The sequence below is a fragment of the Hippopotamus amphibius genome, chromosome 16 (assembly GCF_030028045.1).
Source record: "Hippopotamus amphibius kiboko isolate mHipAmp2 chromosome 16, mHipAmp2.hap2, whole genome shotgun sequence".
Classification (NCBI taxonomy): domain Eukaryota; kingdom Metazoa; phylum Chordata; class Mammalia; order Artiodactyla; family Hippopotamidae; genus Hippopotamus; species Hippopotamus amphibius.
The window spans coordinates 55,540,493-55,563,169 of record NC_080201.1 but is presented as its reverse complement, the minus strand read 5'-3'; the positions used below and the strand labels follow the sequence as shown (position 1 = coordinate 55,563,169).

General features: G+C 53.3%; 2 protein-coding genes and 1 non-coding gene across 4 annotated transcripts; 2 read left to right on the top strand and 1 right to left on the bottom strand.

The window, feature by feature from the left end:
* The first annotated feature begins 2,429 nt into the window (after positions 1-2,429).
* TRNAG-GCC (transfer RNA glycine (anticodon GCC)) lies at positions 2,430-2,501 on the top strand. Its single transcript has one exon. It is a non-coding gene; the product is annotated as a tRNA-Gly (tRNA).
* A 3,778-nt stretch (positions 2,502-6,279) lies between these two features.
* Positions 6,280-6,675, top strand: LOC130839032 (optic atrophy 3 protein homolog). Its single transcript, XM_057712820.1, has one exon. The coding sequence runs from the start codon at positions 6,289-6,291 to the stop codon at positions 6,673-6,675; it is 387 nt and encodes a 128-aa protein (XP_057568803.1). The 5' UTR covers positions 6,280-6,288.
* A 1,409-nt stretch (positions 6,676-8,084) lies between these two features.
* On the bottom strand, positions 8,085-21,247 carry VASP (vasodilator stimulated phosphoprotein). 2 transcript variants are annotated; one of them, XM_057712819.1, is made up of 13 exons: positions 20,609-21,247; positions 13,413-13,584; positions 13,175-13,340; positions 12,062-12,155; positions 11,530-11,579; positions 11,158-11,399; positions 10,914-11,014; positions 10,352-10,403; positions 10,151-10,184; positions 9,888-9,933; positions 9,641-9,734; positions 9,057-9,114; positions 8,085-8,932 (listed from the first exon to the last, which is right to left on the bottom strand). In XM_057712819.1, the coding sequence occupies exons 1-13, from the start codon at positions 20,611-20,613 to the stop codon at positions 8,895-8,897; spliced, it is 1,152 nt and encodes a 383-aa protein (XP_057568802.1). In that variant the 5' UTR covers positions 20,614-21,247; the 3' UTR covers positions 8,085-8,894. The 2 variants fall into 2 exon arrangements, with proteins under 2 accessions (XP_057568802.1, XP_057568801.1); XM_057712818.1 differs by having other exon boundaries at positions 10,151-10,187; positions 20,609-21,243.
* Positions 21,248-22,677: the final 1,430 nt, after the last annotated feature.

Below are 22,677 nucleotides of genomic sequence, written 5' to 3'. Positions count from 1 at the left end.
TGCAGGCTTTCTCTAGTTGTGGCGAGCGGGGGCTACTCTTCATTTTGGTGTGTGGGCTTCTCATTGCAGTGGCTTCTCTTGTTGCGGAGCATGGGCTTTAGGCGCGCAGGCTTCAGTAGTTGTGGCACGGGCTCAATGGTTGTGGCTCGCGGGCTCTAGAGCACAGGCTCAGTAGTTGTGGCACATGGGCTTAGTTGCTCTGCAGCATGGGGGACCTTCCCGGACCAGGGCTCGAACCTGTGTCCCCTGCATTGGCAGGCGGATTCTTAACCACTGCTCTACCTAGGAAGTCCAGCCATTGTTGTTTTGAATATAGTTATTCAGTGAATGTGAAATGGAATCTCATTGTGGTTTTGATTTGTATTTCTCTGCTGATTTTTTTTTTTTCTGATGGCACCACAAGGCTTGCGGGGATCTTAGTTCCCCAACCAGGGATGGAACCTGGGCCCCCTGCAGTGGAAGCACCAAGGCCTAACCACTGGACTGCCAGGGAATTCCCAGCTATCATTGAGTTTTAAGAGCTCTTTATATGTTCTGGAACAAGTCCTTTATCAGATATATGATTTGCAAATATTTTTTCCCAGTCTGTGGCTTGACTTCACACTTTCTTTCTTTTTCTCTTCCTTCCTTCCTTCCTTCCTTCCTTCCTTCCTTCCTTCCTTCCTTCCTTCCTTCCTTCCTTCCTTCCTTTCTTCTGCATTAGGTCTTGGTTTCAGCGCTCCTGCGTGTGGGCAGGCTTTCCCTAGTTGCGGCGAGCAGGGGCTACGCTTCATTGCGGTGGCTTCTCTTGTTTTGAAGCATGGGCTGTAGGCAAGCGGGCTTCAGTAGTTGCAGCATTCCGGCTCAGTAGTTTCGGAGCACAGGCTCTGGAGCGCAGGCTCAGTAGTTGTGGCACAGGGGCTTCGTTGCTCCGCAGCATGTGGGGATCGTCCCAGCCCCGGGATCAAACCTGTGTCGCCTGCATTGGCAGGTGGATTCTTAACCACTGTGCCACCAGGGAGGTCTTCATTTTCTTAATCTTATAAAATTCCTTTTTTATTTAACAACTTTTTTTGAGGTATAACTTACATGCAATACACTGTACTTATTTTAACTGCTCACTTGGATAGGTTTTATCACAGGTATTTGCCATGAAAGAACCACCACAGTTACAAATATTTCCATTACCCCCCAAATTTCCTTGTGTTCCTTTGCAGTCCGCCCTTCCCACCACCCCCTGCCCTCAGGGAACCACTGACCTGATTTCTATCACTGTGCATTCATCCAAATCGTTTTTTTTTCCCAAACGGCCAAAAAATGTAATTGTTATTCTTTTTGAAATAACTTTTTACTTTTCATTGTGGAAAATTGCAGACATAGCGAAAATAATACAGCAAGCACCCGTGTACCTACCAATTAGAATTAATAGATATTAACGTTTTGCCCTATTTGCTTTGAGTTTTTTCTCCTTTTTTAGAAAATAAAGCTAAAAAGCCTCACCCTATTCTCCCTCCTTCCTCCTTCATTTGTCCTGAAGTTGCTGAGTATTATTCCATGTGAGACTTTATACTTTTCCTGAATATATGTGTGTGTCCATAGTTAGTGCACATTCTTCTTTTTATCACATGTTTGTATCTTTTGGAGCTTATATTTCTCCTCTCCACCTTATGTTTGGGAGATTTTTCTGTGTTGAAATATATAAAGGTCATTCAGTCTTTTAATTTTTTGTCCTTTACAAATCATGAGATTTATTAGTAGTGAAATATTTCAGAAGTGTTGGTAAGTTGGCAAAAGCATTCCTGGGGATATGAGACCCCACCAGGGAAGCGAACATGAGCAATTTCACCATTTTTGCTTTGTTTTGTTTCAACTACTGTGCTTGACAACCATAGCTTCATTTATACATTGTGACATAAAATCCTCCTCAATTTCTGGCTGAGATTTCCTTTTGAGCCTTTACCTTTAAGAAACTGTCTAGATTTGTGGAGATAATTGACATGTGGAATTTGAACATTTTCAAAATCGTGGTTAAAATCATATAATAAAATTGGGCTTCCTAGGTGGTGCAGTGGGTGAGAATCCACCTGCCAATGCAGGGGACACGGGTTTGATCCCTGCTCCAGGAAGATCCCACATGCCGAGGAGCAACTAAGTCTGTGTGCCACAACTACTGAGCCTGTGCTTTAGAGCCTGTGAGCCACAACTATTGAGCCCATGTGCTGCAACTACTGAAACCCATGCACCTAGAGCCCATGCTCCACAACAAGAGAAGCCACAGCAATGAGGAGCCCATGCCCCACAACGAAGAGTAGCCCCCACTCATCACAACTAAAAAGAAAGCCCGCGCACAACAAAAAAGACCCAACACAGCCAATAAAATAAATAAATAAATAAATTTATTTAAAAAAATCATACAATAAAATTACATTATAAAGACTCTCTTGGGGACTTCCCTGGCAGTCTAGTGGTTAAGACTTGGCACTGCCAATGCAGGGGCCCAGGTTCGATTCCTGGTCAGGGAACTAGATCCCCCACTCAGCAACGAAGATCATGTGTGCTGCAACGAAGACCTGGCGCAGCCAAATAAATAAATATTTAAAAGAAAAAAAAGACTGTCTTAACTGCTCATCAGATTTTGTTTTCTATAAATTATTTATTTATTTAATTTATTTACTGGCTGCGTTGGGCCTTCGTTGCTGTACATGGTCTTTCTCTAGTTGCTGAGATCGGGGGCTACCCTTCATTGTGGTGCACGGGCTTCTTAGTGCGGTGGCTTCTCTTGTTGTGGAGCACGGGCTCTAGGCGTGTGGGCCTCAGTAGTTGTGGTGCACAGGCTCAATAGTTGTGGCACACGGGCTTAGTTTCTCCGTGGCATGTGGCATCTTCCCAGAGCAGGTCTTGAACCTGTGTCCCCTGCATTGGCAGGTGGACTCCCAACCACTGCACCACCTAGGAAGTCCAAATTTTTTTTTTTAAACAAGAAAGGAATGTGTCTTTGATTCCCTGTAACACAGGCCGTAGTCGTGCCCCTCCCCCTCCCATTTTGAGTGGGGGGTCTGGACTTTCTCAGGCCTGGATTCTGAATCCATTTTGCCTTCTAACAGACCCTCAGGGAGAGTAGAGAGTTCAAGGTTCCATCACGACCCTGCTCCCTGCTCCCTGCACCCAGGCAGGAGCTTGGGGGACATCATAAGACTGGAGTTCCTCTTGGGAGAGGCCAGTGTAATTTCCCAACAGGAAGAGGGTTAAATAGGCAGTCAGAGCACCCTGAAGTTAGACGTCTCAGGCTCATCTGACAGGTACCCAAGGCCAAGTCTGACTGCCCATGGCGACAGGGAGGGGACAGGTTGACCGAGGGCATGGCACTGGCTAGTGGCATTTCTCTGGGCCTCACCAGATGTTGCAAGTGAAACTCACTTGGAAGAGATCAGGAAGATGGCTGGACAACTCTTCTTCATTTGAGTTATGAAAACTTTTTTTTTTTATTTTATATATTTTTGGCTGCTTTGGGTCTTCATTGCTGTGCATGGGCTTTCTCTAATTGTGGTGAGTGAGGGCTACTTTTCCTTGTGGTTCTAGGGCTTCTCGGGGCTTCCTAGGTGGCGCAGTGGTTGAGAATCCGCCTACCAATGCAGGGGACACGGGTTCAATCCCTGCTCCAGGAAGATCCCACATGCCGCGGAGCAAGTAAGCCCATGTGCCACAAAAAATAAATAAATAAACAAAGTTACATTAAGTAGGGCTTCTCATTGCGGTGGCTTCTCTTGTTGCGGAGCACGGGCTGTAGGTGCGTGGGCTTCAGTAGTTGTGGCTCACTGGCTCAATAGTTGTGGCACACAGGCTTAATTGCTCCGCGGCATGTGGGATCTTCCCGGACCAGGGATCGAACCCGAGTCCCCTGCATTGGCAGGCGAGTTCGTAACCACTGCGCCACCAGGGAAGTCCCCTGAAAACTTTCAACTGGATTACAATACACCTAAAGCAAAGTGTACAAATCCTAAGTGTATAGTTCAATAAACTCACAGAAGGAACAGGAAACAGAACATAACCAGCCCCCCAGAAACCCTACCATGCCCCTCTTCCGGTCACTGTGTCCCCAGGGGTAACCACCATCCTGACTTATAACCCCTTGGACTGAGTTTGCCTGTTTGGGGATTTTCTATCAACGGAATCACATAGCATGTATGCTTGTGTGGTCTCTTGCACTGAACATTGTGAGATTTATTCAGCTTCTTGTATGTCATCGTGGTTCATTTGTTCTCATTCCTGTTGAATGTTTCAGTGTGCTTTTTTTTTTTATCCATTCCTACTCTGGGGTGGGCATTTGGGTTATCTAGAGTCTTTTATTGATAGCACTGAGGTGAACATGCAGGGATCTGTCTTTCGGAGAACACGTGACAGGTTTCTGTGGGTGTCCTCCCAGGGACAGAACTGCTGGCTCATAGGGCACTGAATGCTAACTTTAGTAGTCGCTGCCGACCTGCTGCCGGAGTGGGTGTCCTCCGTTACCTCCTCCAAGTCTGAGTGTGATACATCTTTGGCAGCACTTAGGATGTGTGGGTTTTTCATTTCAGCCATTCTGGTGGGTGTGTAGTGCTTTTTCTTTGTGATTTTACTAAGTATTTTCCTGATGTGTAATGGAGATCAGCATTTTTTCAGGTGTCTAGTGGCCATTTAGATTTTATCCTCTTAGGTGATTCAAATCCTTCCCTATTGGCTGGTCTGCTGTTTTCTTATCGATTCTAGGAGGTCTTTGCATGTCCTGAATCTGAGTTTTTTTGTCAATAGGTGTGTTGCAAATGGCTTCTTCCAGTCTGGAGCTTACCTCTTCCTTCTCTTGCTGGTGTCTTTTGAGGAAAGGAAGGTTTTTTTTTATTTTTTTGGCTGCGTTGGGTCTTCCTTGCTGCGCGAGGGCTTTCTCTACTTGCGGCGAGTGGGGGCTGCTCTTTGTTGCGGTGCTCGGGCTTCTCATTGAAGTGTCTTCTCTTGTTGCGGAGCACTGGCTCTAGACACACGGGCTTCAGTAGTTATGGCATGTGGGCTCAATAGTTGTGGTGCACAGGCTTAGTTGCTCCCAGGCATGTGGGATCTTCCTGGACCAGGGTTCGAACCTATGTGCCCTGCATTAGCAGGCGGATTCTTAACCACTGTGCCACCAGGGGAGTCCCCTGAATGGAAGTTCTTAATTTCAGTGTATTCCAGTGTGTCAAGCTTTCTTTGTGGCTAGTCCTTTTGAGGTTTTAACAAATATTAACAGAAAAAGATCAAAAGTGGTTAACCTTTTAGTGGTTAGGATTCCAGGCTTTCACTGCTGTGGCCTGGATTCAATCCCTGGTGGGGGAACTGAGATCCCGCAAGCCGCATGGTGTGGCAAAGAAAAGAAAAAAGAAAAAAAAAGTGATTAACCTTTAAGGAATAGGGGGACAACAGCTGGAGGTGGAAACATGGACTTCTGTCTTGCAATTTACCCCCTTCTATGTAGTCTGAATGATTCCCCCCCCCACATGTGCATCTATTATTCTTCTAACTTGAAGAAAAGCTAATTAGATCAGCCTGTTCCTTGTGGAGGATGGTTGGAAGGGGTTAAGTATAAATGTTTTCAGAAATGCATCCCTTAATGAGCCCAAGGAGCCTTATTTTTCCCATCAATTCATGTATCAATGGATGAATATCAATTATTACTGCAGTGAATCAGGTTTCAACATCAGCTATAGGCTTCTGTTGCATTTACAGACGATGACAATGCTGATTGATAATTCTTGTTCACATGAATAAGTGATTAGGTAAGGAAGGAGTTGGCCTCAGAGCAGGCACTCCAGCGCTGAGCTCCGTCCAAAGCCCCAAACCCCACAGTGAACACTCTTGAGAACAGAGCACAGCACGGTCGCCTCCACCCTCCTTGGGGAGGGAAGGAGCCTGGCTGGTGGGTTGTGGGCGGGGCAGAAGCAGCAAACTTTACACCTGCCCTGGACTTGTGACAACCCCCCACCCCCACCCCCGGCCCAGAGATGCAGCTCCCACTCTGGACCTCCCCTCCAGGGCAGCAATTCTCATCCCCAGCCGATCTCCAGAATCTCCTGGACAAAAGAGGCCCTCCGAGCCACGTCTGGCCAGATGACTAGGCATTCCGCATGCGAGGCCCGACGCGGGTCTTGGTTAAGGCGCCCATTCCCCACTAGCGCCCGCGATTCTGGCTGCTGTGTCCCCATTGCTCGGACCCGGACACCGAGGCGTCGAGGGGTGGGGCTTGCAGTCCCCAGCAAAGATCTCTGACCCCTCTCTTCCCCCGCAGTGTACCACTGGGCCGAGATGAGGGCCAAGATGCGACTCATGGGCTTCAATGCGGAAGCCATCAAGCCGCTGAACGAGGATGCGGCCGCCGAGCTGGGCGCCGAGCTGCTGGGCGAGGCCACCGTCTTCGTCGTGGCCTGCAGCTGCCTGGTGCTGGAGTACTGGCGCCACCAGGCGCACCAGAGTCGCAAGGAGGGGGAGCAGCGCGCCGCCTGGGTCACGATGCGGGACGAGGTGGACCACCTGGCGCTGGCGCTGGAGGCCCTGCAGGCGCAGGTGCAGGCGGCGCCGCCAGCAGGCGCCCTGGAGGAGCTGCAGGCGCAGATGCGAGAGGTGCGCGCCCAGCTCTGCGCCCCGGACCCGCCGCCGCCCGCCCCCCAGACAGAGCCCACGCCTGAGGAGTAGGAGGCCGCGGAGCCCTGGTCTCAGACGTGACTGATGTCTGGGCTGCCATGTCTGTCCGCACTGTCCCTTCCTGAACCGGCCCAGTTAATACGACCAGGTCCCTTTAGGGGCAGAAGGGATCCTGGACTAGGGCTGATCCAACCAGGCTTTTGGTTACCTCCCTACTAACCTGCCCAGAAGGGGTACCTTCCACTGGGACTCCCCCATCCACCGGTGGGACGTTCCAGCCCGACCCCCACTCCCCAGCCCATCCACTGGTTTAGCACTTTGGAATAGAAAAGCAGTGTCTTCCACTGGACCCCACCCATCCATCACTAAGTGGGCCAGCAGAACACACGGACCATCTCTCCTTTTGTTGCTCACACCATCAACTTACTTGAGGAGTGGTCCTTTTTCGGGAACCCTCATCCATTACACCAGGACACCTCTCCCCACTTCATTGGTATAGGCCATTGTGGTGAAAATACAGAAACTTCTGACTTCCCCACCCCATGACCTTCCATCTACCTCACTTTTAGGAGGGCAGGGAATAGGATGGCTCTTGGCACGCGTTAGCTCCAGTGGGTCACCCTGTGGCTCCTTCAGTCTACCGTGGGTATCCTGACTGGGGTCTTCCCCTCTTTAAGTAGATCGTTCCAACAGATCCTCCCTCCGCCCTTTCCTCCATCCAAATCTGCTCTTCAGAGTACTCAGGGATTCCCCCATACTTCTTGCCTTTGAACTGGACACCCAGTACCCACCCCTGTCCTTCATGCAAAGGCTTCCTCCAGTGGGACCACCTGGCCCTCAGCCCTGAAGTTCCCCACCTCCAACCAAATGGAGTAATTCCACCAGGCAGTGTTACCTACCTCACCTACCCCCTGCCAACCCAGTGAACCACTGAAGGGGGTGTGTAGCTGCTCTGTGATTTCTGAATTCTATTTTTTTTAGACTGTAAGTGTTGTATAATTAAAGGAGCTCTGGGGGAAAGAAGTCATCTTAAGAATGTGCCTGAGAACCATGATGTACATTTGCAAAATGGGTACAGGGCTCACTAAAATTAGAAGCTGAGAGGGTTCCGCTGGGAAGGGGCCAGTGTCATCCTTTGAGCTCTTTCCCAGATGGGGAAGCTGAGGCCCAGGGGAAGCAAAGGGTCTTGTCCAAGGGCACACGGTCAATGAGGGACTGCCCCTGGCTTTCTCTAGGGTGGTGAAGTGGTTGGGGCAGGGTGGGAAGGAGTGAGGAAGCTGCTCGGTGAGGGGCACAGGGAGGGAGGCCGAGAGGGGGCAGAGGCCACCCTGGCTGCAAAGTCTGAGGGCAGGTTCAGCTGGGAAGGAGTAAGGTGAGGGGAAGGTGGATTACTGAGGGAGGGAGGGACACGCCCCATCCTCACGCGAGCAGCCCTTTAAATCACTCCAGAAATCTTAGCATTTATAAAAACTGGCAGATTTATTCCGCAGGGGCCCATTTTCAAGAAGCTAAAGGTGAAGGTGGGAGAGGAGAGGTTTCCTCCCCTTTTCCTTTCCCCCTCATCTTTTTTTTTCCCCAGGGGGTAAAAATGGCCTGGACCCCAAAACCTACCCAAATAAAAAACCAAAAAACTGAGGTTCCAAAAAGTTACAGCATCTTAATTCCTCATAGAAAAGGGGAAGGAGCCAGAGGGAAGGGAGGTCCCTGGGGTGGGGGGGAGGCACCCCCAGCCTGATGGGACAACCCCTCCCTTAAACAGCTGTCCCAAATGGGACAAGCCTGGGGCACAGCATTTAAAAACTCCCCACACCCCATTTTATCAAAACCAAAGAGAAAAAAAATTTCCTCCCCCCAACCTAAATATATATATATACTTTTTTTTTCTTAAAAAACAAAACTTCAAAGGCATTAAGCATTAAAGTGAATCTAGAACAAGGGAATGTGAAATTCCCTCCTTCCTTCCCCCTTACTGTGGGGTTAATTGGTACATCCCCAGCAGAGGAACCAGCCCCAAGGGGATGGCAGAGGGGAAGGACCAAAGGGAGCAAAGGGTGGGGGCCTCCCCAGCCAATCAGCAGCCAGTATGGGTGTGGGCATGGTGCCAGGGAAGCCACACCCCCTTGGAATTTTTCAAGTGAGATAGGGAGCGGGGAAGACGCATTCCTGTGTAGTCTTCAGCCAATTCCAAGTCAAGTCGAGGCAGGGAAAGCAGGGTGACAGGCGAAAGGGGTGTGCGGAAAGGAGAAACTGGATCTTCTGAGGCCCTGTGGTCAGGGGGAACCGCGCTTCCTCAGCTCCTGGACAAAGGCTGGAAGGAAACAGTGGACAGAGGTCAGGGGTAGAGCCTCTTCCCCCTTCCCTTCCAAAACAGGGCTTTCGGAGGGACGTGATGTCTTCAAAATAAATAAATGTTCAAAGTAAAACAACCTCACCTTCAATTATTTCCTCTTTCACTTTCTGCAATTCCTTCCTCACCTCTTCCAGAAGCTCCTGCAAATAATGGGGTACAACCAATCAGGAAGGGTACCTGGACTTGCAGACATGAATCCCCCCTCAGGCCAAAGGAAGGAGGTTCAAGACCCCTGTCGCACACACCAGGACATCACTGGCAAGGCCACAAAGTGACTGACAATTCTAGGGGAGAATTCTGGATCCTTGGAGCCAGAAGGAAAGTACTGCAGAACATCCAGTACCAGGGCTGGCAAATACATTCCAGTCTCCTGCCAACTAAAAATCGGTGATACATGTCTGAGGCCAGTGTGCTGAAACGGATTCTGGGTACTTATCAGGAATAAGTGCAGTAATAGATGAGTAAGGTCTGTCATGGACGCTGGATAAGTCAGTTATCATGTCTGTATCAATCCCTGACATGATCCAACCTCTCCATTTCTCAGACTGGCAATCCGAGGTTTCCAAGGCCTTTTTATAGAATCACATGGCAGGTCAGCGGCAGAGTCTGGACCCAGATCTCCTTTCTATTCCCTGAACCTCACCCCCAGTCCCCTCCCCAGGCTACCTGTTTCACCCTCTCCAGGTCTGACTCATCACTGGAACTGGGCGTAGAGGGGTGGGCCTCGGAAGTGGTCACTGAAGAAGACGACGACTTCATCCTGGGAGAGTTGGTGTGGTTTGGGGCAGACATGAGGTTAGAGAGAGGGTCTGCCTCCCCTGCCTCCCATTTCAGGGGTCACACTGTGTTCCTCCCTACAAATTTGGCAAACCCAACTATTTTGGGGGGTGGGGCCCCAGTATTGATGGCCCACCTTGGCAAGGTTGTGCTGTTCTTCTCCCAGGGTCTCCGCACAGATTCTGGGGGACAGGCAATAAGTCAAAAAGATCAGGGCCAAGGAATGTCCTGCCTCCATCTTTCTCCCCAAGCCTCATCAGCCCCTGTTCAAAGAACCGTCTCAGGCGACTACAATCCCCAGCATTATTTGTACAGACTCTCCAATGAAGGGGTGTTATATGTGAGAAGAGGGCATCCTGGGACTTGTAGTTCCTGTGACTAGACTGGGCTTTCACTCACCGCTGTGGGCTGGGACTCTGGCCTCTGGCTCCTCCTGCTGGTGGGAAATAAAACTGTCATGGGCCAGCCCGCGTCACACCTCTGCTCATTTTCCTGCCCCACCTGCAAAACTAGCCCATCCCTATCACAGCCCCCTCCCCAATATTCCTACCCAAATGGTACATCCTAAGGTGTATATGGCAGGAAGAGCCCCTAACTCACATTGGCAGATTCATCCTTGGCGGGTTTCTCCCCAACTTGTGTGGCTTTCCTTCTGCAAGAGAGAAAGGCAAAAACAGATGGCTTCAGCCCTCCCTCGGCCACTCAACGATTCCCTCCCGCGTTCTGGAAAGGTGGATTCTGAGGTGCAAACTTCTGGAATTCGTCAAGGCTGAGAAAATTTTAGTTTTAGAAGTCACAGAGAGTCTGGGGTGGGGGCTTTAAGATTCCCATGTCTGGGAATCACAAAATTCTAAGGGCAGAGTTCCCAGATTCTGAGGCAGGGTCTCCTAAGGCCCTAGAATTCTGGGTTTTAGAACATTCCAGAGACTACCTAGGTGATTGCAAACCTCAGCCATCTCAGGAGAATGCAGTCCCCATCATTATATCTCAGACCTGGCTATCAAAGGGCAAACTTTCACCCAAAGAAACAAACTAACCGGGAATCTGAGCCCTCCCCCGACCTGGCCCTACGAAACCGGAATCTCTAGGTGATAAGTGCTGGTCTGCGGGGTTTGTTCCAAGGGCTTTCTGTGGCTACTGAGGGCTCCAAGCTCAGGCTCACCTCCGGGCCAGCATGGCGTTCATCTCTTCCATGAGCCCCCCGCCTGTGCTTCGACTGCTCTCAGCTTTGGGGGCCATGGGAGGCCCTGAGGCCTCCTCCTGCTGCAGAAATTACAAAGAGGAGGGGGCTTTGTGGGGGGACCTCCTGGCCTCCCAGCCCTCCTGCGAGGCTCCAGGCGACTCTGGCCTCACCCTATTGTTACGTCAGGCCCCGTGACCCCGCACCCGCCATGCCTGCACCTCACCTTGCTGACTTTCCTGAGTTTGGCTCCGGCAATGGCTGCAGCCAGGCCAGGGGCCCCAGTCCCTCCACCACTGGGGCCTTGTGCTGTGGGGAGAGGGGGCGCAGGGGGTGGGCCTCCCCCTGCTCCAGGCCCCGCAGCTGAGACCCCCGAGGAGGAGAGACCAGGGGGTGGAGGGGGACCCGGAGGAGGGGGAGGTCCCGGAGGTGGGGGTGGTCCCCCAGCTGGGGGAGCAGGTGGGCCTCCTGTAAGAAACACAGAAAAGGAAGGGTGCTGAGAGAGAAAGCCTTATTCTTTGTTGTCTGGCTGGCCCAGCCCCTCCTCTGGCCTGGTCCCCCGACCCCCGAGGACCCCCGAGGCCATTCGAGCAATTACCTGAGGTGGAGGCCCTGCGCTCCCGCTCTGCGAGCTCCAACTGCTGCTGCCTGGGGAGGGAGGGCGAGCTGCCATCACTCAGGGCCCCAGGATGGCCAGCAACCTGCCAGATTGCCCCTCAGAAGCCCCTCGCAAGGCTGGCTCCTCAGCCCCACTCGTGTTCCCCATTCCCCAGGGGCCAGGAAAGAGTTGCGGGGGAGGGCAGGGACAGGGCCGTCAAGAACCCTAGAATTACAAAACACCCAAGATCCTTTACACAACCAAGTTCTGGACTCTGGGAATCTGGGGGACCGGGATTTGAAGGGTCAAAAAGTTCTGCAACTCTGGGTGTCAGGAGTTTTTCAAACTCCAAGAGGTGGGGCTTTCTGAAAGATGTCAATTTCTAGTCCCCTGCAAGTTGGGACATTCTGAAAACTGATGGGACATTCTGAAAACTGAAAGTTGGAGAGGTCTGAACTCTAGGAGTCGGGGGTTCTGGAATAAACTAAAACTCTGGGAGGGGTAAAGTGCCCCACCCAGGGACTGGCCCCACCTTTTCTGTTGCTCCATCTCCTCTGGGGAGGGGCCGTTCTGGACAGACCAGGTGGGAGGTGCGGCAGGTGGCGGCGGTGGCGGAGGCCCACCTCCTGGAAGGTGAGTGTAAAGGCTGAGTCACCCTGGAACCCAGCCCCACCCCTCGGCATTTTCCCTCTGCTCTCCAGGGCCTCCCAGGGACCCTGGGGTTAGCACCAGCTTTCCCTGACTGAGCTGATGTGAGGTGGATGCTGGAAGGATGTCCAGATCACAGGCGGGACAGTGAAGGTCCAGAGGGGGGAGTCACTTGCCCCAAGTCCTGCAGACCGGAATTTGCAGGAACAAGACTTGCATTCAGGCCAACTCCAGCATCCAGGCTCTTAAGGCACCTGTCACAGCCGCTCAGAGCCCCCCACCTGAGAACCCAGGAAAGGCTGAGAGCCTCCTCCTCAACCACCCTGAGGCCTCTGGCTCCCAAGTATTTTTCTGTGCCTCAGACAAGCAAGTGCCTCCCCACTGGCACTGAAATGGCTCCAGGAAGCAAGCACCTCCGCCATTTGGTGATCTGTGACCCCAGATGCACAGCCGTCACCTAAAGTCTCGCTCCTCAAAGTGTACTCTTTATGGACCGGTAGCCTTGGCATCACCAGGGAGCTTGTTAGAAGTGCAGAGGCTCGGGCCTTGGCCAACCCAACTGAATCGGAATCTGCATTTTTCCTAAATGATTCGTGGGCACATTCCAGTTTAAGAAAGACCAGCTGGACGTTTTTTCTTAATATCGCTGCCTGAAAACCACCTGATGATGACATAAGTCAGTACAATGGCTACCTGGAGAAAGGGCACAAGGAACTGCCTGGAGGCTGGAAATGTCTATATCTCGATCTGAGAGGCGGTCATACAGGAGTGCGAGCATGTGTAAAGTCCTGGAGCAAAACGTACTCTTAGGAACTGTGCGTTTTGCATGTGGGGGCGCTCGGGGCATGCAGGAGCCCACAAAACCCTCATCAGAATTCTCCACGGTAGCAGGGAACTGGCCCCATTTTCAGATGCGTTAACTGAGGCCGAGTAGTAAGGTGGTGGCCCCAGGCCACACGGCAGGGCTCAGTGGTCCCCTCTGCCCACTGTCTCTAACCTTCCAATGCCTCTAGGGCGCTGGCCATGCCGGCGGCAAACTGTGTTGCGTCCTCCTTGCTGCCAAAGTTGAGGCCCCAGACCTGGCGGGCATCACGCCACTGGTGGAAGTTGGGGGTAGCCTGGTTATACTTGACACCCCGGACGATGGCACAGTTGATGACCACCTGGCAGGGGAGAAAAGTGAGTGAGGAGTGGTGGGGCGCAGCGGGCAGAGGGGCTGGGGAGGGAAGCCTTACCTGCTGGTCTGGCTGTATCTTCCGGCCGACCACCCGGAAGGAGTTGGCGGTGGGGTTGTGATAGATCTGCACACGGCTGAAGGCCTGGGGGCCCGTGCCGGCAGGCAGCCATCGCTTGTTGCTGTCATCATAGAGCATCACAGTGGCCCGGCTGGAGCACACAACCGTCTCACTGTGGAGAGGAGGGGAAAGGGAGAGAGGCCAGTTAGCTGAGGGGAGCCCGGCACCCTTCCTCCAGCAGTTGGTCATCTTCTCCATCTGGATCCCCCTGGTAGATTCGAAGACACAAAGAAGAGGGAGAAGAGGAGGGACCCATGGAGAGGCAGAGGAAGACAGGCAGACGGGCAGAGAGGGCTGGGGACAGACCCTCATAGAGACCCAGACAGGGAGACTGGAAGAGAAAAGACAGATGGGACAGAGAAAGACAGACAGACTGGGAGAAACAGAAAAACAGGGGACGTGAGACAGACAATGAGACAGTCAGTCAGATGCGGAGAAAGAGACAGGAAGAGGAAGAGTCAGACAGACTGGAAGAGACAAACATACAGACTGATGCAGAGAGAGAGGTGGAGAAAGGGAGTCAGACGGACATAGGAGAGACAGACTGAAAGACAGGAGTCGTAGCAGGGAAACAAATGGAAAGGCAGGGAACAGAAAAAAATGCAGAAATGGAGATGCAGGCAGACGGAGAAAGACAAAGAGATGGACAGAGACTGAGACAGAGAGAGGTGCAGAGTGAGAGATGGAGGGGGCCCGGACGAAGCGGATGGAAAGGGCGAGGCAGGAGCTCTGGGGAGCACTGGGAACCAGCCCCTGCCGGGTGCCCTTGGAACCTCAGTTTCCCTGTCTCTGCTGGGGTGCTTGGAACCGCCCCCAACCCCTCTCCCCCCTCAGGAGGAGGGAGCTGAGGCTCAGGGGGACCTGAGGGGAAGGGTGAGGCTGGCAGCAAGTTGGGGACCGATGCTAGATCCCAGGCTCTTCCACTTCCTGCTGCCCACCCCATCCATCCGGCCCCCCCGGCGCCAATGGCCATCCGCGGACACTCCCTGCCCCATGTCAGGCAGTGACCCAGAGAGCCCCAGCCCCACCCTCCAGGGCAGGAGAGCATCACAGTGGACTGTCCTGTCCACAGACAGTGATAATCCAAGACCAGGCCTGGGGTGCCCAGAAGGAGTGCCCGCCCCAGGCTGGGGATCAGAGAAGGCTTCCTGGAGGAGGGGACACCTGACTTAGCCTTGGTGGGGGGGCGGTCAGTAAACTAGTTCAGGGTTCAGGATCTCACATCCACAGATGTAGGTTCAAATCCCTGCTGGGCCACCTACTCCCTGTGACTCAGGCAAGCAGCCTTCCCACATGAGAAGGCATCTTCCTCGCCTGCAAACTGGGGAAATGACAGACCCCACCTCCCAGGGCAGTGGGAGAAGTAAATGAGTCTGGGCATGTAAAGTGCTTGGCACGGTGCCTGGCATGTACTGAGTGCTGAGTAACCGTCAGCATCCCTTCCGCGGGCACCCTGAACAGGCACCACTGGGGCCGTGGAGAGTCACGTCCCTCCCGCCCCTCCACCAGTCCTCCTGGGGAGATTCACTGCCCCCCTCCCCCGGTGGGGAAACTCAGGCTCCCAGACGGGAAGTGACTTGCCCAAGGTCACACACGAACCAGGGGGAAGCACTAGTCCCCACCCCACACCACCCCCACCGGATTTTTTCCTGAAAAGAGGAAGTTGGTGGTCAGAGGTTTCCGGGGAGAGAAATTATACCCCACAATGGCTCTGTCTCTACCAGGGCTGGGGGCTGGGGCGTGACACGGACAGCTGTAAAAGACAAAGCAGGGAAAGCCCCTCAGCAGACCCAGATTTGGGTTCCTAGGCCAGGAAGTGGACCCGCCTCCCTGGACCCTCCCCCACGTTCACATAATTGCCGCATCTCCCTCTTATCAGGCACTTCAGCTGCTCTAAGCCCTCCCCTTAGAGTCTCTCATTTTATCCTCACCGCAGCCCTTCTAGATGGGCTACTTCATCTTCATGCTGCAAGGGCTGCAAACAGAGGCCCAGAAAGGCTGCATGACTTGTCTGTGGTCGCACAGCTAGTAAGTAGCAGAGCGAGGATTTGAACCCGGGCCACCTGGCTCCCAGGTCCACAGTCTTAACCACCGGGGACTGTGTGGGCCCTACCCAAACACCTGGTGCTATTTCCAGACAAGTGCAGCCTCAGGGGCTGTTTCTGGCTTCCACTGCCCCTGGCAGGGCAGGGTTAAGGCCTCGCCCACACCTGCCACCCACACCCAGGGCAGACTCTGGCCAGGTGCCCAGGACCTTCGTTGCTACCCCACCCCTGGCTGCACTTTGCTCTCCCAAGCGACCCTGCCCTGCTGCGTCTCTGGACTGGCCAGTGAGCTGGGTGTCTGCTGAGTGACCCCAGACTGTCCCTCTCCAGGCCATGCTGTCCCCATTACAGCAAAAGGATCCTGTTAAAACACAAATCAGATCGTGTCCCTCCTCTTCTTGGAAGCTCCCGTGGTGGCTCCCGCAGAATTTTTATTCCTGCCAAGTTCTCTCCAGGGCCTTCATGATCTGTGTGATCTCTGATCTCATCCCTTCCCTGCCCCCAGCTTGCTATTCCAGCCCCACTGGCCTCTGTGCTGCTCCTTCAACGTGCCAGACACATTCCCACCTCAGGCGTGTGCTCTTGTTCTCCCTCAACCTGGATTTTCACTTCCTGCAGGTCTCCACCTAGCTGTCACCTCTTCCGAGAAGCCCTCCCTGACTACCCTATCTGGGAAAGCTCCTCTCCCTCTCATTGCATGTCCCACATTTCATAGCACCTGATCCCTGCCTGACAGATCCCTGTCTCCCCTACCAAAAGGTCAGGACCACAAGGGCAGGGATTTTTGTCCTTTCTGTTTGGTCCTTTCTGCTGTGTCCTCAGAACCTAGAATCGTGCCTAGGACATCGTAGGTATCCAAGAGTTGTTAAATTAGCCATCTGTAAAACAGGAAGTTTTTTAACAAGGGCAGCTGACATTTATTGGTCAGCCTGTGTCCCGGACACGGTTCTAGGTACTGAGCTCCAATTTCCACAGTGAACGTTTTTTTTTTTCCCCATTTTATTTATTTATTTATTTATTATTATTTTTTTTTTATTTTATTTTATTTTTTTGGGGGGTACACCAGGTTCAATCAACTGTTTTTATACACATATCCCCATATTCCCTCCCTTCCTTGACGCCCCCCCCATTTTATTTATTGATTTATTATTTTTGGGGGGGAGGGTGGTACACGAAGTTCAATCATCTGTTTTTATCCACAGTGAACCCTGCAATGCCCTCAGGAGGTGGGCTCTGGTCCTCACTCTTCTTTACAGATGAGGAACTGTGGCCACAGAGAGGTGAAGACAGTTATCCCAGGTCACAGAGCCAACAAGCGGAGGGGGGCTCATGTTTGAACTCAAGTTCCTCCCAAACCTCCAATGTTCTTAACCTCATTTAAAGATGAGGAATAGCTAAGCTGATTTTTTTTTAAAGGCAACATATAAAGTGGTGTGTATCAGAGGTTTTAAAAGAAGAAAAAGGTGTGGAGGATATAAATACCTCTGCACACATTGTGGTGCTATGTGCAGAGGCTTATTCTCAGGCGACGAACTGTGGCTGCCTCCGAGGCACTGGGTTACTGGGGGCCTGAGGAGGAAGGCAGGAAATGGCCGTTTTGTACTGTTTACCCTCTTCAATTGCTTGATTATGTCTTTTCGTTTTGTGTTGCTTTACTATGGGCGGGTATTACCTATAAAAAACTAATTAATTACTTAAGTTCAAAAAATAAAACTTATAAACCAGGCAAAAAGCTAGAACAGAAAAAAATCCCACAGCCAGGAGGGAGAAGGAAATGGGGTCTGCCTAATTCCAGTGGTCTCTGGGGTCTCACACCCTCGATCTGACATGAGAGAGCCTTAATCCCCAGCCAGCCCAGAACTCTCCCACAAGTTCTCCCAATTCTGGAAAACTCTAGCATGTGGTAGATAAAAGCAGGTTCTAAGTCACCTCCTTGCTGCGCAGCTTCACCTCTCTGAACCTCAGTGTTCAGCCCTGGAAACCATAACTCCCTGGGGTTTGGTAAGGATTGAAAGAGATAAGAAAAGCCTTAAGCGCAGGACTTGGAATTTGACATGGAATCCATACACAGGGAGCTGAGAGGCCATCCAGGAGGGAGAGAGCTTCTCATCATGGAAGGCAATCAAGCACAGTCACTCTGGCTTACTCAAACCTTCCAGATTAGAGGCTTGCCCTTCCTTTCACCCTTTCATCCTAGATCCCCTTAAACCATAGAACTTCTGATCACCCGCACAAAGCCCCAGATACACACAATCTTTCCAAACTACAAATCTTCTTTGAAGCAACCCTGGATAGAAACTCAGATCTAGGGTCTGCAGGGCTTGTGTGGGTTCACTCTAGTCCTTCCTCCCTGACAGGCCTCAGTTCCCCATAAGTGAACAGGAAGGTAACTGGGTTCCTTTTTGCATATCAGCATTATCTTAAGTGTTTGTACAGTAAAAGCACTGTTACTTGCGTATTTTTTTTAAAGACCACTAGTTTTAATTTTCTCTTTTCTCTAGTAGTATACTATTCCGGAAAGAGGCCTGGGTTCAAATTCAGGCTTGCCCACTTCCAAACTGACTTTAATAGGCAACGTGCTTAATTTCTCTGTGCCTCAGTTTCCCATCTGGGGAAGGGGGATGGTCATAATAGTATGAACCTCTTAGAATTGCTCTGAGGATTAAACTGAATCAGGCACCTAGTACAGTGCCTGACACAAAGGAGATGCTTGATCAAATGGTCTCTCATTATTTAAAAAACAAAAACAACAATAATAATTACTATTATTGGAAGAGGAAAGAAATGAACCAAATTCTTCTTGAGTCCCTTCTGCCCTGAGATCCTCAGACCTCTGCCCCACTTCCCAGAATTCCAACTCAGAGTCGTCCCGGACACAGCAGACACTCAACAAATATTTGTCAAACTGGGAGAAAAGGAACTGTATCGTGTAATTTTCCATCTTAACATCCTCTCTTCCAACTACCCCCAAGACTGTCCCCAGCCAGAAATCAGAGGATCTCAGTCCCCTCCCCTCCCTCAATCTTGCTTAGGAATTTCTAAGGGATCTTGGGCCACGCCTTTCTCTTTATGAGCCTCAGTTTCCCCAGCTGCCCCCAGACAGGCCCATGGGTCGTTTTGAATCCTTGCTGTCCTGGGAGAAGGGGCGCAGCCCAGGAAGGCGGGTGTGGCCATCAGCAGGGAAGACCCCTCAGGAGGTGGGAGTAACACACTGGTAGGACAGGCATCAGCTCAACTTCTGCCCACCCCCCCAAGAGGCGGGAGGTTTGGTCGTGGCCAGCAGTAGGGGGGCCTTGTGGGACGGCCAGGGCCTTCGGGACTGGAGGAGGGGGTGGCGGGAGGCTGGCCCAGACATTGCTCCTGCCCTTTTACGGTCTCAGTGAGTGAGGCAGCACTAACTCGGACATCCGCCATCCGCCATCCGCCTTCCACCATGCCTGGGACCGGAAACGCAGGGAGGGGGGGAGGCAAGGGGCGGGGCTGGGGGGGGCAGTGGGAGAGGAGAGTCCCCTAGGAAGAGGGTAAAGGAAGAGAGCCTGACTCCTGAAAACTGCCCCCTCTCCCGGGCAGGCCTTGAAGGGATGTTGCTATAAGGGGGGAAAGGGTAGGCAGGCAGTCTTGTGGGTGTCTGGCCCCTTGCTCCAAATTTTCCAGCAATCCCTTTACAGCAGAAGGAACAAATGTGGGAGGGGGATTCTCCAATGACTGTAAAAAAGGAATGCCACCCTGATGTCAGAGGGCAGGGGTACGGGGAATGTGGGGGAAGTGGGAGGATGTGGGCGCCAGCGGGTTAATCCCCAGACGCCCCCAGGGGCCTCCCCCTCGAGCTGGGGGCACTGGGGCAGGAAGTCCCTGAGAGAGTAGAGGAAGGGAGATAGTATTGTCAGGCTCAGGCCTCAAGGGAGAGATTATGGGGGGCCGGGGGGGAGGGAGAATGAGGGGGGGCTCGTCGGGTCCCCCAGCCTGCACGGGCCCCGCCCTCAGGTGAGCCCAGGAGTTTTGAGGGAGGCCCGGGAAAGACAAAATCCCTGGGTCCCTTGGGTCCCCCCATCCCCAGGATTAAATTCCTGGGAAGATAGCTGGAACTCTCTGGGAAGCCTGGGTCCCAGGGGGAGAGGGATATGACCTTGAAGCTTTCCAACGCCCCCTCCTCCAACCGCACTACTCCGGACGTTTGGGGAAAGGGGGGGCGGTGTTGAGAGAAGGGGGAGGCGCCGTGGTGGGGAAAGCAGCCGGCCCACGGTGCTCTTTGCCTGCCCCCCCCCCCCACACACCAGCTGTCTCGACAGGTGAGTCAGGAAGACAAAGGCCCCCCTTCCCCAGCTGCCGCGCCCCCTCCCTGCCCAAGGCCGCGCAGGTCGGGGAGAGGGGCCGCCCTTCTGGCCTGGGGCCGGGGAGCCGCCCTCGGCCCAGAGCACTCGCTCGCCCGGTCCTAGGCACAGCCTGTTTCAAGCAAATTGTGGGTGAAGAGCGGCGAGGGAGGGGAGTCCCAATCAGACCCTCAAGGCTGCGTCTGGGTCCGTGGATCCGTCCACACCAACCTCCTCCTCCAGGATAAGCCCCCCAAATTTAGGGGGCTAAGACCCCTTCAGGGGTCTTAGTTAAGGACCAAGGTCCCTCTTGGGAAGACTTTTTCCAGCGCCACGTAAAAGGGGACCCCGAAAACCAAGGTCTACGCCTTCATCTCTCTTCCAGGTCCCAGGGACCCCCAAACCGGACCCCCATAATCCCTCTCGGGGCTGGGTTGAGATTTGGGGGGAGTCTGAGCCCTGCCCAAATCCTGGCCTCCCTACGGGGAGTATTTGCCAACTTGAAGGTCCTCTGAAAAAGTCTTAAAAATTCGGGACTCCTCGGAGTGCCCCCAAATCTAAGGGCTCCCAGGAGAACCTCACCGGCACCACGCGGAGACTTGAGAGTCAGGGGGAAGTGGTCAATATTTGGAGTTCGTCCAAAGGGGCTCGGCCTCAAATCCGAGGCTCCCAGTGCCCGGTCCCCAAATTCCAGCTCGGAGCAAGCTGGGGGGAGGGGGACAAAGGCAGGGCGGGAGCCCGCGCCGGGCGGCGAAAGGTCTGGAGGCAGTTCGAGGCTCACCTCATGGCTGCTCGGCGGGCGGGCGGGCGGAGCGCCCACGGGGTAGGTGCTCCCGGGGCGCCCCTGGCTCGAGGTTCAGGGGTTCAGGGCTCGCTCCAGGTTCTGCTCAGTCTCCCCCAGGGTCCCGCCCCATAGAGTCCGGCTTCCTGGGGGGGAACGTGGACAGGGCCGGGGCGGGTCCTCGGGCGCCTCCTCCCGCTGGGGGGCTGATCGAGGGCTCCCTGCGGCAGAAAGGAGATGCAGCGTCCCCTCCCCGGCGCGCCCCTCGGCCGGCGGCGGCTACAATGTTACTCTTACTACTGTACTTCTCTTCGCTACATTTCGTTCCAAAATTCCACTCCCCGCACCCACAATGCCCTGCGCCTTAAAGGGGCTGCGGACACCTTAAGGCGGTGGGGTTGGGGGGTTGGAGGGCGCTTAAAAGGGCAACGCGGAACCTTGGACTTCCGCTATTTCCCTCTTCCCCAACATTATTGCATAGCGATGCACTCCGGGGGTCACCCCCAAATTAGAGGGGAAGCTTGATGGGGGGGGAGGGATCCTTCCTTGATCTCTAGTTCTCTCCCACGATGGAAGTTCTTAGGGGACTATCAATGAGGGCACAATTTCTTCTCACCCTCCCCACAGACTTATCCATTTCTTTACATTCTACTCAATCTAGGGGGCGAGGAAGACCCTCTAGTCAAGCATAGATTCTCTCAAATTTTTCCCCTTAAATCCTACCTTCGGACCCCCCCAGGGTCTCTCTCCACCAATTTATGAGGGGTTACTAAGGGGCGAAACCCCTCCCCCGCCGGGGAGGGGGATGGGTGGGGAGGGGGCCCACCCCTCTCACTGCCCCCCAACCCCCCCCACCCCGCCCCGGGAAGGTGAGGAGGAAGTGGGCCGAGGGGGCGCGGCCGGCCGCTGACTCACAGCCGCAGGGTGTGGGGGGGGCGGGGGCGGGGGTGGGGGGGTGCGGCGCTGGACCTGGGTGGGAATGGGACTCCCGGTCCCTGTGTGAATAAGGCCCCTGGCCCCCTCCCCACGCACGCCCCGCCGTGACTCAGTTTCGTCTGCGGAGGATGGTGGGATCATCCAGCCATCTGAGGGAACGGAGGTAGATGACCTTCCCTATGCCAGCTCCCACGGAGCCCCCCTCCCCCACGCGCCAGCTTCGGGCTGAGTCCCTACACCCTTCCAGGCTTCCGCAATGGGTCCCGGAGACTCCGCCCCACGTGACGTCACCATTATGACCACGCCCCTCTCATAGAGCGCCACCTGGCCAGGGTAAGGTGCCTTAGGCTGGGGCAGGAGCCTGGGCAATCAGTTCGACATTTAGAAATGGATAAACTGTGGCCTGGAGGCCGGGAATAAATCTGGGCTATAGCCTTCTTGCCTGAGCCACCAGGACTCCAGTGGTGTTTCGGTGAAAGGTATGAATGTGTAAAACAACTCTCAGGGCCCGGGGGACTAGGTGAGGCAATCAGCCTTCCCAGCCTTTTTCCAAGAGGAATCCGCCACATGGGGGCCGTCCTGATCTCCTTCACCTCATTCTTCTAGGACATGCTCTGACATTAATTCTTCTCCGAAGAATGGAGTAATCCTCTCCCCTTCTCCACCTGACTCTGGGAGCCCCTGATCTACATTAGGTTATAACTGTTTCTCTGTGTCTCCTCAGGCTGGGAGTTCTTTGGGGACAGAGGTAGACATTCAATTTCTGGGCCTTGCTAAACCAGCCAGGCCCAGAACAGTAGCTCAACATACATTTATCCAATCTGCGTGAGAACCCGAGTTCCACGTGACCATGGGCAAGTCCTTTCTCCTCTCTGGGTCTCAGCTTTCCCGTCTGTGAAATGGGAGGAGTGGTGCTTCTGTGTGCCACCTGCACTATAGTCAGCAAACTTTTTCTATAAAGGTCCAAATAGTAAATATTTTAGGCATATTAGACATAGGGCCTCTTTTGCATATTTTAAAAATGTAAAAACCATCCTTAGCTCAAGTCCTGTACAAAACAGGTAGCAAGGGACTTCCCTGGTGGTCCAGTGGGTAAGACTCCTCGCTCCCAGTGCAGGGGGCCCAGGTTCGAT

Coding starts and splice junctions, on each gene's coding strand:
- LOC130839032 (XM_057712820.1), top strand. CDS start 6,289: ATGAGGGCCAAGATGCGACTCATGGGCTTCAATGCGGAAGCCATCAAG.
- VASP (XM_057712818.1), bottom strand. Junction 13,341..13,412: donor AGATACAGCCAGACCAGCAG/GTAAGGCTTCCC, acceptor CTCCCCTGCCAG/GTGGTCATCAACTGTGCCAT. Junction 8,933..9,056: donor GAAAGAGGAAATAATTGAAG/GTGAGGTTGTTT, acceptor GTTTCCTTCCAG/CCTTTGTCCAGGAGCTGAGG.